The sequence below is a fragment of the Schistosoma haematobium genome, chromosome 5 (assembly GCF_000699445.3).
Source record: "Schistosoma haematobium chromosome 5, whole genome shotgun sequence".
Taxonomy (NCBI): Eukaryota; Metazoa; Platyhelminthes; class Trematoda; order Strigeidida; family Schistosomatidae; genus Schistosoma; species Schistosoma haematobium.
The window spans coordinates 7,068,091-7,083,650 of NC_067200.1; the positions used below are offsets into that span (position 1 = coordinate 7,068,091).

The 15,560-nt window shown below is 34.2% G+C and overlaps 1 protein-coding gene across 2 annotated transcripts in view; it reads left to right on the forward strand.

The window, feature by feature from the left end:
* The window catches only part of PDE5A_7 (cGMP-specific 3',5'-cyclic phosphodiesterase), a gene marked incomplete at its 5' end in the record, with an annotated part of 53,534 nt that overhangs the window by 18,422 nt on the left and 19,552 nt on the right, over window positions 1–15,560 (forward strand). For both annotated transcript variants that reach the window (XM_051217399.1, XM_035733003.2), the window contains 8 exons: window positions 602–671; window positions 3,191–3,378; window positions 6,255–6,475; window positions 8,112–8,279; window positions 9,284–9,384; window positions 10,507–10,575; window positions 11,728–11,765; window positions 13,734–13,838. In XM_051217399.1, the coding sequence (XP_051064794.1) occupies window positions 602–671; window positions 3,191–3,378; window positions 6,255–6,475; window positions 8,112–8,279; window positions 9,284–9,384; window positions 10,507–10,575; window positions 11,728–11,765; window positions 13,734–13,838 (960 nt within the window). The remainder of the gene's footprint in view (window positions 1–601; window positions 672–3,190; window positions 3,379–6,254; window positions 6,476–8,111; window positions 8,280–9,283; window positions 9,385–10,506; window positions 10,576–11,727; window positions 11,766–13,733; window positions 13,839–15,560) is intronic.

Sequence of the window (15,560 nt, forward strand, 5' to 3'; positions counted from 1 at the left end):
AAATGATTGTGTTAATTGGCTGGAGGGTTTAAGAGGAGAACAAGTCTAGATGTGTCATTATCTCTTTAATTCATCGAAGTTTAGTCGAAACAGTGTTAGCAGATGAAGTCTATCTGGTTGGGGTTCGTGCAACAACCGTTATAAACGCTTGGAAACATTAGGTGATATATCTTAAAATCAGTCATATTGTTGCAGTTATATTTATTCTTTGTCTATCTTCATAGATCCTAAGTTGCAAAATTATATTATGATTTTCATTCCATGGATTGGCTCTTCCTTGTTGAGCCCCAAAGTCTTTCTATTTATTCTCTTTACCATCACTGATGCTATTAAAATGTTAATATCTCATCAACTTTACGCCGTTTGTGCTGATACAGTTCAGAAATCAGGATCAATCGTAATCTGTATAAGATCCTACGTTGATAATCATCAACAACTGATTACTATAAATTACAATGCATTCCATTTTTCGCAGTCGGTCTTCGTGTTTTACTGCTAACTATCATTTTAAATAAAATCCCTTTGGTTTGTTTTAGTTTAGCTATTGCATACAAACATGCGTCTTTTCTGCATTAATAACTAGGCGTTTTTTGGTTTATAGGTTTCAACTCCAATTCTTAAACGTCATTCACCTCCTGTATCAGATATCAGTTGTGTATCACCCAAAAGAGGTAATTACCATCATTATTTGTTGCTGTTGTTGTTGTAATCAAGCACACGTAACGCTTACTACAAAAACTTTGTTCTTACTGAATGCTGTTTTGTCGTCACTAAACAGTTTCTGATCTGGATGAGTACGTACCAATATCGAGTACTGTTAAAGTTGTTTGAGCAGTTATCAATTCCTAGTCATCCACACTAAGTGGGTACGTGTTCTCGAGGCCTGTGAAAAGGGAACTGGATTACTGGTAGTCTCAGCAACCAGGGAGTGTGACCACAGTTTCAAGGGACAGTCACTCTTCATACACGACCCTTATACAGTTAGTTCTTGGTGTATCAGTCCTGTACTTTTAAAGCCATACCAGTGGCGATGAAAGCCCACGAGGTGGTCTGAAATGTGTTGGTTTTAGGGCCGACTTTCCATACAACTCAGTTGTAAAAAGGTAACATCACTGAAGGTGCTAGTTTCCTGAGGGAAACATGTTGCTGACGTCACATCTTCCAGTACAGTCAGCACTAAGACTTTACCCTCGATTTCTGAGTTTCCTGTTTTTACTGTAACATTCTCTAACTAACCTGCATAGCATGGTAAGAACAAGTATTCCAGTCACTATAGCTCGATTGGCTTATCACCAGGCTCAAATTTGACCACTACTTCAAGATTAAGAGCTGTGGTTGATATGAGTACATGTATTATATAAGTATTTTTATAGATTTAATTATTAAAGCTATTAGCTGAGTAGAAACATTCGATGTTGTAAAATGTTCGACTGTTTTTTTAAATAATCATTTTCGATATAACTCATTAATTCTTCAGGTTTTTCTTTGTTATCATTTGATGGTGATTGATGGATTATATGAACTCTATAGTGATGAAACACAAGTTTATGCACCAGTGTAACCTGTATTCTACATTCCATATATTCGAGCTTGTTATTAATTCAACTTTTATTTCCTAAGTTGACAGAATCATCAAATTACTGAATTCATTTACAATGAGTCTTGTTTACTTCGAATAATACTAATCCGTTTCGCTTTACTAAAATACCCATTTAGTACGCTGATATTGATGAGACCAAGCTAGTTCTTTCTGTTTTCGACTTGTCTAATCAGAACACGAGGGATAAACCATCTGATTGACTATGTATAATTGTAATTATTTAACTTAAAAATTCACATGATAATATAAACCTAATTGCAAGACGACAATAAATTGTAAATGAGAAATCACGCTTTGCACATAATTAGCTCATTTGTGGTACAAAACCCGTGCACCTGTTTAATGATTTAAGGATAAAGCTTGCAATATAGGCCACTCATATATATATATATATATATATATATATATAACTGATATCGTGAACCGATCTATATTGAACCACCAATGAAAACTGCATGCGAGACCTAAGGTGTCGGGTTCGAGTCACGCTTACAGGATCATGGATACGCACTGATGAGAAGTCCTATAGTAGGACGAAAAGGCTGTCTAGTGTTTTCAGGTTTCCAATAGTGGTCTAACATTGATCAGTTTGTGATCTTAATTCAAAATATAATTATTAATTCACTATGGTATAGTTTTTGAAATTTCATTCTTTTTTTCAGTTATTTATTTATATTATAGTAAAACACAACTTAAAACCTGTGTACTGTTTTTAACATTTTAAATAAATAATTCGAAATTTCTGTGGTTCTAAATGATTCAGTTTTCTAAGTTTCATAACACGTTCAATACAGAAACTCAAATATTGGGCCTTGAATTATCCACTTTTTCAATACTTCGTATAGTTGTACATCCATATAGCTCTTAAAATGACTCTACAATACATCTATTTTCTTCCATTTATCCATTTTGTTAACGGATGAACAGAAAAAAATATCATTGTTCCACAATGATTTACTGATCCTGACTTGTTTATTTAAACCACCTTACGAATAATATATGGTTGTCAGTTTCTAATCTTATTGTGTTAACTTTTTCTAATTCCATATCATTCTCTATCACAAGTCTAATTACTGGGAAATCATTGTGATTCATATATATTTTCTACTTCATCCATTCCTTTAGAGAAATAACTGGGGAATTATTATAAAATGTCTATATCAAATATTATTTATCAATAAAAAGAGGGTATAATGACATGCATTTTATTTCGACTATTTACAAGTTTTGAAATTTTGCCTCGAATTATATACTGAGAGTCAGTCAGTCAGTAACAACGTACAACTTCTTACGTACGTACATCATTTGGAGTTGCCACACCACATTAGCACAGAGATGCAGTTGTCGATTCAAATCCCGTAGTGGTCGAGGTAGTAAAAGTATAAGCAGTAATCGGAAAGATTAGGGTTTGAAGATGTTATTCGAGGGGTATAATCCAGAATTCTTTAGTGTATTCGAACAACATATGGTATTGAATAAATTGAAGTGGGGGGATATTATTCTCACTAACGTTTAGTTTTTATTTATTTATTTATTTATTTATTTATTTATGGTTATTTACCTAAACAATTTAATCTTAATTAATTCTAGCTCATTATTCTTATGTTCAAACACCATCATTACAATTTGAAATAATTGATTTATCAACATTGGAGAATTCAACACATCAATCTAATGTACAAGAAATTTCTTGTGATAATTCTCAATCGTCCAATTTAAGGGTAGATCAATTAAAAGAAGCTTGTTCTGAATATGAAATTGTGGAAGATCAATTATTAGTAAGTTGTATTTCAAATATAATTTTATAATTCAGCCTCTCTATGTTATATACACACAACAATTAAGGTGATCTATAATGTTTAGTGTTAGGGGTGGCCAAACCAAAACGCGGCATTAGTCCATAAAGTCACTAACTTCTGGCTTGAGCCGTGTTGATAGATGAAGACGACTTGGTTGGGGTCTGCACAACTATTCTAACTAATAGTTGGAGACTGTGGGTAACATGTTTCAGAATCGATCACAGCGGCATTAGTATATACACTTTTTGTCTTCCCCTAAACTGTGAGATTAAAATTATTCCATACCTTTCTACGAACTAAGTCTTCCTCTCTGTATCATATCCTTATATGCAATCTTCCCTTTATATATTACTACCATTGAACTAACTGCTTCTATGGATTTAGTGTTCATCTTGTTGTGCAAATGAGATATGGCAACTTGGACTGATGCATATATGTGTCCTACATTGGTCCTACATTGTAGCTGACTGACTAATAATGATTCTAACATTCATTAAGTATATTGGATCTACCAATATTGACCATCTTTCGATGAATAAATAGTGAATTTCAGAATTTAATTTTCACCAATGATTTCATTTTTCTAGTCTCAACTTTTTATTAAAATCTTATTCTTCATGCTGATTATTGTACCGTACAGCATTAAAATGTTCACAGAAGACAACTTTAGATACCTTCGGGTGATTGAGGTGATATTAAAAAAAAGTTTAATCGACCATGCAGTATAAGCCGTAAACCCCACCCTTGTTTGAATGAAACAGTAACTTAAATTGCCAGATACAACACATTTGTTGAACATTAAGAAAATGTTACAGATAGTTCCAGCCTTCACTACGACTTTGACAGTGTAAAGCCCAAATGAATACATACTATCAAAGTGTCTTCAATTTCTTGATAGTTTTTTGTTAGTCACTAACTACACATATATATTTTGCTATAAATTTACATGACAAACTTTAAATTGTTGTGAACTAACTGATAGTTAATCACATATATCAGTTTTAATCCTGTTGACTTTTATGTACTTCTGATTAATTCATATCAGTAATAATGAACCGCCAATGTACATTGTCACATATGTAAATGTGACTACTTGTATATATGTCTGACTATTCTATCAAGTCAGTTCTATTGGGGGAAGGGGGTTTTCACCTTTGTACTTCATTTCTAGTTTGCTGCCGCTTGAAGTCGTCATCGCACTTGTCTGCTTGCTTGTCAAAATATAAGTGTCTAACTTCATACTCATACACACGTTTCTGACTATTAGTTTATTATTGATGAGGAGGGAAGTACTTGATCGTTTTGATCGCCTCACTTGACTTGGAAGCCTGATCAACCCTGGTATGTTGGTCTCTGATAGAATCTCAACATCAGTCCAGACAACTCACTTGGATCTTTCCAAATTGTGTCACTTATAGTATGGACGAGATGTTCATTTGTTAACCAACGACTCAACAGTTTGTCGTGTTCTGCTTTGTGATAATGAAACTTGGCTTTTAAATGTTAAGGAAATTCCGCGGTTACTACTATTTGACCGTAGATGACTTCGGTTTATTATTTATGTATTTTAGCACTACCGAGAGAACAATATTAAGGTTAGAACACAAGGTCACTAGGCAAAATGGCACATTGATTAGTGAAGTTCTGAATCTTCGAACGCAGACATGCGTTACGTATGCCCAACCACCGCTTACATCGATGTACAATGTTTGGTGTTGTAAGGGTAGAAGTGGATAAATCTTATTTGGCCTCAGTGGCACCCATGTGATTATTGTGATCAGTGCTTGAAGACATTGGTTGACGTGATTGATAACCGGTTGTAGTGACACAGATGCATTTGCCGTTTATCGTCTTTTGCGTCGTGAGTCTGAAAGCTATCTCATACCTTTTATCACTAATTTAATCTGTTTTCTATGCCTTATTTTTGATACATCTACTGATATTCTTATTATTTCTACTCTATTCTATCATTTGTCGTGATAATTTCATCTCTGTGTTGATATGTTGTTAGAACGTGAGCAAATCCAAATATGTGCTAAGTTTAATGTTACTTGTGACTGACTTAACGCTTTGCAATGTATGATTGATTTTTCAAGCCGATGAATAATATGAACAATTTACCATTCAGTCACAATGTAGATCCTGTACGTATGCACATCGGTTCAAGTTGCCATACGACATTAGCACAGAGAGGTGAAGTTGTCAGGCCAAATCCTAGAATAGTAGATGTCGTAACAGTATTAGTGATAATTGGAAAGATTACGCATCGAAGGTACGACTCGAAAAAAAAATTAACTAAATAAAAACAAGAAAACGTTGTGAGGAATTTGAATCTCAGAACTTAGGTGAAGGCAAAGGATGGATGCACCTGTGCTATTGCGGACTATTTCGGCCTTGTCATCCAAGGTCTTTAACCATTGGCTACGGTAATCACGAGAACTCCAACCAGGTAGTTTATACCTATAAAGATGGCCAAGACGAAGTGTCAGTGGCCTCATGGACTGACATCATGTTTTGGTTTGGCTGCCCGTAGCTTTCTTACAGTTCACTACTGGATCATAAAACATCTCCCGTCGTGGTAGTCGGTGGTTGGGTATGCGTAGCACATATTCAAACCACGTGAATTGATGTCGATTTACTACCTGATCAATCGATTTGCCATCTTCACCCAGTACCATATTTCAAGCTCAGACATTGCTTACTCTGTTGTTACAAACTACATGAACAACGCTTCTTAGACACGTATAATGGAATACTAGTAACCTACAAGTATCCTCTACTTTTAATGATCATGTTTCACATCCATATGTATACTTAAAAATAATTTATCTTTGAATCTACTATCTAACCTTCAGTTTAGTGATAATAATTTAGAATCTATCGAAGTGAATTTTTCCATGGAAAATTTACGTAATCAATGGAAACGGATTTTATCAAATGATAATCATCTTCACAACGAAACAAATACTAATGATAACAGTGTTGATGATAATCACACTGAAGAGAATATCACGCCTGTTAAATTTAAATCTATGGAAAATCAAGAAGCTGAAAATGAATTAACTACATATTTCAAGTAATTCATTAGTTTGTTTGGTTTTTTTTGGAAAAAAGGGTCTAATACTGAAAGTTTGCATTATTCACAATCTTCTATGATTTTAAAATAATCAATATAGTAGTTGTGGAGATTGTTAAGTTTTTGATTGAAATCATGAACCGATTGATGTTAGACCGCCATTGAAAACCTGGAAGCACTAGAAGGCCGTTTCGTCTACCTCAGTACAATGGAAGATGGTCGCGCGATTTCGTGGATTGGTTGAGGTTATACATTAACACCATTAGATGCTGGCTCAGTGGTTCAGTAGGTTAAGAGTTCGCACACGAGACTGAGGGCCCTGGGTTCGAATCCCGCGAGCGGGATCGTGGATGCGCACTGCTGATGAGTCCCACAATAGGACGGGACGGCCGTCCGGTGCTTCCAGGTTTTCAATGGTGATCTAACATCAATCGGTTCATGACCTCAATCAAAAGATTTTAAAATAAACCTGAGATAGTAAAACCAATTTTCAGCCATTCTGAGTGCAGATGACATAAATACATAATATCTTACAGAAAATGCTGAAAATGGTTAGACTTATGATTAAGAGTTTTGTTTAGAATGTATGTAAGTTTGGATTTAGGACTTAGATTCAAAAACTTAAATTAAGAGATAGGAATGTTTATTAGGGGTCTTTTTAATGAGAATGCTTTTTTTGCCTTGTATGAATAAAGAGATGTAGGCAGTTAGTTCTTTTACTTCAAATATTAACAGTCTTTGCATTACCTTCAAAAATTTATACACCATGATTGCTATTCTTTTGGTCATTTCATATTTATCAATGAATAGATTTCGACTTATTACTTACTTAGCGCTAAATAAGTTACACACTATTCATCCACCTATTTTGTATTTTGTTCAAAAATGTAACAATCATAAATAGTTAAACTTGATTGGTTCTTTAGTAAGATGTGGTTTTATTTTTAACATCAGAAGAGAGTTTTGTGGAGATTGTAGTAATTTAATAGTTGAGTTCATGAGTCATTTAAAGCTAGACCACTATGGAAAATCTGGAAGCACTGGACGGCCGGCTTAGTGGTCTAAAAGATAAGCACAATGGATTTTGTAAAAGAAAATTGAAATCTGTAATAACATAATACTCAAGTTGCAAGCTCTATAGACAGTCGTCTATCTGTTTTATTTTCCTTTAGCCTACCTACAGTTTGATTGGCTTCTGATCACCTGAATTCGAAACTGTTGACTATACATTGTGATTCTAGCAAACCATTTAGGATAGAGAACATTGTCCGTAAAATTATGCATTAGATCACTCTCCCTAATCATTGCACTTAGCCCTGTATGATCTTGTATAATTATTAAAATACAAAATGGTCACGGGCTGGCAACATTGTGGCAATATGGAGATAATTAAACATAAAATAACTATGCATTTAAAGAATCTAACTGTGTAAGAAATCTAGATATATCTTGAACAATCTAAACGGATATTGGTCAAATCTTTTACAACAAATTGCGGAATAATGGGATGAGAAGAATTATGATGTACCCTGAATTTCGTACAATCAAGTTTTTAGTGATAACGATTAGTAAATTTACTTGACAGAACATGGATATATATGTCTATCATTACATTCATATCTATTATCCATTAAAGGAAAGAAACTTTCAACAGTTTAAAAGTAATTGGACAATTTAATTTGGGTTTTATAATAGCACGACATAATCAAGATTTATTCATCATTGATCAGCATGCTAGTGATGAGAAATATCGGTTTGAACAATTGTCAGAAAACTATCGATTCAAAAGTCAACCATTAGTTGTGTAAGCATTCGTTTACAATATTTTTCCAGATTATTCTTATATATGTACTATCATCATCATCATTGTGTTTTGTTATTATAATCCAATAAAACTTATTTAAATTTGTGTTCTTTATGGGTTAGTCCTAAAATATCACTTGTCAAAGTCCCTAGAGGCTCAGAAACGTCAGAAAACCTTGAATAGAAGCCTCTCAGAAACATCTAGAAAGTGCGTCGCTTTTTTTGATTGAATATTTACCTATACTGCTGCTATATTTAATATGGTTCCAAACATTTTCAGATGCCCATGGTCGTATACAGCTCTATAAATACCCTTGTTTTTTCTGTTCGTTGATTTACCTTGGAGTAAAGCGTTTATGTGGTATTCGCGCTTTCTCTCTATTGTTCTAGTAGATGTGTAGTATTTTTGGTTATATGAACCGGGTAGGAAGGAAGTTTAGCTGTATCAGCAGCAAGACTTATCAGTTCTTTGTAGACGTTTGGTCTACACACCTTTGAAATAAGTTAGAAATGCCATTTAACATTATATTTTGAAAAATATACAGAATGAATACAAGTGCGTAACTACGACTGATCTTGAGTGATATAGGCCCATGATAGCTTAGCTTTAAACAATAACTTACAGGTTCAAACTCCACTCCCGCCTGCTTTGTTTTATCGGTTAGTTTTAAACAGAATAATGACTTGACACAAATTTGAATCAGTCCCAGTTGTGACACTACATCACCAAAGTGGTTTGGGTAGGTGCGTAATATGACTAGACCTCATCAAAGCAGTATGGTTTAAAACTGAGTACAATAACCTGTATTTTGTAAGTGGTATTATTATGTACTGAATTTGCTGAGTGGAGTTCGAATTTACATATTATTGACTTACTACCAACCGCTTTAGGCAATAAGCTATGACTCCATATAATAAAAGTCGTCGGTTTTAACTTTTTATCAACCAATAATATAAGAATATATTTGCGTCAGTTATACCTTCACCCTACTATCCTCTTTACAGACCTAAAAAGTTGAATTTAACAATAACGAATGAACAAGTGCTAATCAATAATTTGGATGTATTCGCTAAGAATGGATTCGCTTTTCGTATTCATAATGACGGTATGTTTTCAGATATTTTTATACTTTTGTATGTTTTTATAATTATGGTGGGAAAGTGTATCGGATCAATAATATCTGTCAGACGTAATTAACGTGGTTGAACTTGACAAAAGCACATTACATTGGTTACTCACTACTCAGTAATCAAACAGTGTATAAATATCTCATTATTTTAGGAAATCAGTTGTGATACGAATAGCACAGTAGCAACGCCTAAGACGATGCAACTGACTAGTGAGGTGGGTCCAAATCCCACAGTGAATATCAGTTCCTCCAATACTGCAAGTATGCGGTACTACTAAGTGTCAACTTGCATGAAACCTATATCAAGCAGAGTTTCCTATCGGCTAAAGACAACTACCTAGCATGCTTCATATCTTTTCGTAATAATTAATTATGTAAGTTGCTCAGGTGAACAAAATGACACCAAGGAAATCAGAATAACAGTATCAATGACAATATAGAAAACTAGATTCAGGAAATCTGTTTTAAAAAGTGACAAATTAAATCAAGACATAAACTGTATGATTTCATAGTAAATCTTTGGTTTTGGTAATCATATGTAATGAAGAATAAAAACACTACATTTTTCTACTATTTTGACCGATTTTCAACCGTCTCATTATAATGAACATCAGTTTCCAATCTTGATTCATAGTTATCAAATGACACTGTATTGAACAATAACTCCGGTGGGGGAAACCAATTTATTGTTTAATACAAAAGTACAGAGTGCTTTCACAGAATATGAAAACAATACATTAAATACATTATTTGAAAATCTTCCATCAGTTATCCTTTACATGTTCCATAATTCTTTCAATTCTCTTGTTATTGCAATTACTTTCTGTTCTTTTCAATTAAATCTTCACAATCGTGTTCTGGCATACATTCCACTTTCGATTTGTGCTACATACTACTTATATCTTTCAACATAAGTAGTATACACTACGATACTACTGAACAAAACACTTGTCATATAATGTTTCCTAGGATTTTATTCGTTGTCTATAGTGTGAACTATCTTAAAAATTATAACGTGTTTATATTAATTTCTCAAAAGATCCTAATTATCTCTTCATTAATAATAATAATAAATTTAATTTACATCTATATTGTTAGAACCTGCTGGTCAACAAATATCTCTTGTTGCTGCACCAATGTTAGAAAATAAATTATTCAGTTATAGAGGTAAATGTTCTACGGTTATTTGTGTTGTTTCCAATATTCTTTGTATGTTCGGTTTTGGAATATATTTCATAGATGAGATGGAATCCAAGACATGCGTTTCGTCCTGTCTGAGACTCGTCAGCTGGATGTACTTGCATCACAGAGTTGTTGATCACTCCGGGATTTGAACCTAGTACCTTTAACTTCAAACACCATCAAGTAATCCACTTAGCTACTAAGTCCTAGTATATTTCATAATCAAGAGAGAATTATCTTGAAGGAAGAATATTAAAAAAAGCTCTTGATACTTTGAATTAATTAATTCAAATTCTTTTTCAATAGGTCAGTTTGATTATTTTTAGTGAATATCCTATGACGAATATGAATCAAGAAATTTGCAGAGTTTGTGATGAATTTGATCATGTTACTCACAATTTGCTAACTAATTTTTTCTCATATGTGCTTAATACTTGTCATTGGTACAATTCACATTTCTATTCCCATATTTTGCTCAATAACTAATGCCTACCTTGATGCACGATATTTGCTGGGCAGCCGAATAAAAACGTAAAATCTATCCATCAGATCATTGACTGTTGATCTGAACCATGTAGGTGGGCGCAGACTATCTGACTGGGGTATACCAATTTTTGTGAGTAATAGTCGGACATTGTATGGGCTGGATTAGGATGGATCTCAATGTGCAGATCCATTCAATGTTTATCTTCCCTTAGATCTTGAGTTTTAAAATCATTTCATACTCTTAAATCAGTGAATTAATTATTTCTTCTGGAATCATATTGTTTATGTTTAATGTTTTCAACTACCAACGTTGCTTATGACTGACCAAATTGACAGGATTCGCTGAACCTAGGGTCGGTACTAGTTTATGCTTGCCATAAACAATTAGAATACAATAAAGCATAGTCGAATTAAACATTAATAAACGAATTAGAGAAGAGTTTTTTGGGATGGAGCAAATATATAGGTGTGTTCAGTTAGGGTATTCGTTTAGGAGAATACTTATCTAAAATTGAAAATAATGAGATCGAAAAATAGCAACTATTACAAGTTTGTTGTCGAAGTTAGGTTTGTGTATGTTTAATCACCTTCAAGTGAGTATTATTAGTAATCTTGATTTCACACTGTTTCCTTATTCTTTCTATTTAACAGATATTGAAGAAATGTTGTTTGTGTTATCTGAAACATGTGTAAGTGTTGTTTGTCTTATTTTAAAACTTACCTTCCTTTTCTCCATTCCAATATATTTGTCGTTCGATGTCATCTATTTGCTAACTACAAACAATAAATAAGTTGTATTATCACAAAGAATGTATGGCATTATAAGTTGATGTATCAGATAATTTTATGTAGCTCCTCATTAAGTATTGAGGTTTTTGATTAAAATCCTGTTTGGTATGTTACGAATCGATTTAAGCTAGATCATCACTAAAAGCCTGAAATCACTGGACGGCCGTTTTGTCTTAGTATAGGACTCCTTGCCAGTGCGAATCCGCAATCGTGCACGCAGGACTTGAAACCGGGACCTCTGGTCTTGATACCATTGAGCCGGGATCCAACTGTGTTACTGTTTAACTTCAATTAATTCATGATGTTGTGCATCCCTTCATCTATTGTCTGAGGTGGAAAACTGTCTGATACCCAACACGGATTGGACTCCACTGCTCACGGCTTCCCACTAGATCTCCAGGAAATCCATCTTGAAGCTGAGGTGCTGACCGGATGCCCAAACCGAAGTAGATGGTTTTCCTAGGAAGCCACTTCGTAGGTTTTTGACCATTAGCTTGAAATCAGGGTTTTCTAACTCCTCTAAGTAGATCCCTCATATCCACCAACCCGGTTAACGTGCCGGACATTCGCTTTTCGTCCCATCAATTTCGTGAACAACACCCCCACCGCGATGAGGCAGTGAGTAGGACTTCCCTGGCGGTGGTTGTATGCACGTGGCTATGTTAGAGCATTTCGAGAGGAAGCGCGAACTCTCCACACCCTCGGCCGTATCAGGACATTTGGGGCCACCTCTTATATCCCCCTCAAAATCTAGTTTTCGATAGATAGATTTCTTGTTGACCGTGTCAGATTTTGTTCTTTTTCACCGTCCAACAAAAAGTTTCTGACGAAATTATCTGAATAGCCGTTATTTAGTAAGGTGTTCTTTGATTTTATCTATTTCACTATCTACACTAAGCTCAGAACATAATAGTTTGATTCTATGGATGAGTCATCTAACCAAATTTACTTTGTGTTTAAGGGGCGTAAATCTATGAAAATGGGTATACAGACTTGCTCAAGTACTTTCTAAATACATTTCTTCTTATAGAACCGTCTATCCTCATATAACATTGTCAAATTCATTAATGCATGCTTTATTTTGGCCTTCGTAAAATATCACAATAATTTTGGATTGATGATGAAGTTACTGAAAATAATTGTTCGCTCAAATATTCTTTGTTTTCAATATGATTGTGTTAACTGTTCGCATTTCCAGCCAATCAACTATTGTTTCGATAAATAGCTGATTCCCAACAGTCTACTGAATTCTAAATATCTCAGTTCACCTAGTCTAGTGTTCCAGAGACTGGATCAAGTGTAATTCGAATTCCATTCTGTTACATTAGAAACACTTCTGATCTATGATCTAAAATGTTGGTTTCAGTTTCCTATCAAAACTCCTGTCCAATATATTCACCCTGTACTTGGCAGATAGATATATCTCATCTCTTAAATCTATATCTTGAGATAACTGCAGTCAGATCATTCTTGAGCTTGAAAATAGGTCATATTCTTCTATAATATAATGTTTGTAAAATATCCCAGTTCTTATTGTAATAACTTCATCGGTTTTACTTCAGTTTTAGCTTGACTAATTTCAACAATCGACATAAATTTTACTCTACGCATTGTGTAATTAGAAGTTGAGTAACTTTCAAAGACTCATAAAATATGCATCTGTGGGTATATCATCCAATTATTCTGTGAACTGATTTCTTAGGAAATGTCAAAAGGATGTCCTTTTGTATAATGCCAGTAAATCTTAATTGTGAATCCATTGACTAAACCATTTGATCAGTCGATCTAACTGTGGATGCCATTGTGAATATTTACTGACTTCCTATTTTTTAAAATCGTCTTCCATTCTGTTTTTAACGCTTTTTCAGAATAAGAAATGTCGACCATCTCGTTTGAGAGATATACTTGCTTCACGATCATGTCGTAGTGCTGTTATGATTGGAACCGCATTAGATCATAAAAAGATGAAACGAGTAAATAGAGTAGTATTGTTATTGCTATTATATATTCAAGTTATTAACTTCGTTGCATATTCTTCCGGTTCAGGGGTTTATCTTACCAGATAGCATAAGGTACTTAGCGCGACGTCAGCTAACTGCAGGTGGCCGAACCAAGTACATTTAGACCAGCTGGCGTTATGTAACATGCTTCAGTAAATGTAGATTCTCGGAAAGACACTTCACAATCCAATTGTCCCGACAAACGCAGATAATTACCACATGTGTTGTCAGCCACATGCGTGGGCTACCCATTTTGATCCGAAATTCGCAAGAGATAATGACAATATGTGATGCTGTATCTACTTGCGATCTAAATTAGTGCCTGCCTTCTTACTTACTTACTTACACATGTTACTTCTCGTGGAGGAGCATGAGGCCGCCCACCAGCATTCTCCATCCAACCCTGTCCTGGACAATCCTTTCCAGTTGCTATTCATCCTTTTCATGTCTGCTTCCGATTCTCGACGCAGTGTGTTATTCGGCCTTCCTTCTTTCCGTTTTCTATCAGGATTCCGAGTTAGGGCGCGCCTTGTGATGCAGTTCGGTGACTTCCGAAATGTATGTCCACCTCCAGAGTCTTTTCCTGATTTTTTTTCAAATTAAAGCTGGTTTGTTCTCTCTCACAGTAGGCTGTTGCTGATGGTATCCGACCAACGGGCACTGAGTATCTTGCGTAGACACTTGCTTATAAATACCTGTACTTTTTAATGATGGTTGTAGTAGTTCTCCAAATTTTCAGCTCCAATGAATGTTATCCAGTGTTATGCACTCACCAATGATAGCAATGAAAAATTCTGAATACCTTCATTATATTTAATCATAGTGTTTCGACTGGTTTGCTTTCATAGATTATTTTAAAATCATATTGTAATTAGAATGATTGTTAAGATTGCTTTGGCCTATTTATTCTAAAATCCTTTACTTGTCAGTAAGACCTCCAACTATCTAGTGTCTTGATTATTTTCGTTAATAAATGGTAGTTTCAATATGTAAGGAATTCGTCAATCATTTTTGTTTTCAATTTATTTTACTCCATTCACTTTTACTGTTATCTGATTGATTGTTCTCGTTTTCAGTTTGTTATTTTTCCTGTTTCTCATGATGTTATTTATTTCTTAATATGAATAGTTACAGTTCTCAATTCTGTTGGGAATATTAAAGCTCTGATGGGAGCTCTTATGTTTTGTGGATTATCAACTTTGAAGGTTTTGTGGTAAATTAATCGTCCGATCTAACTAGTGCGCATAATAGATCTTGTTTCATATTAGAACAATATCCCGATTGTTCATGATTCTGAATTAAACTGTATCAAAATAATATAAATTTACTGAAATATAATTTAATCTTAACTCATCAACTAAATTCAGATTTTCATACCAAACTTTTAAACTAAATTGCACTGCAAAGAATAATGATACTATTGTAGTGAAGGAGAACAAAGGTGAGGACAACCGAACTGTATTTAGCACAACTTACAGAGCTACTTGGTAAAGCATATAGTAAATCGTTAATTTGCAAAATATCAATTCATCATACCAAACCGGACTGTTCGTGTTGCAAACACATTTCATTGTTCATGCGTTTTCTTACATGTTGCATTGTGTTCCCGCTTTTCCTTTCTTGATCTTCCTCCATCTTCTGCTTCAAAACATTACGCTTTTAACTCGCATCATACACTACTTATATCAATATAAG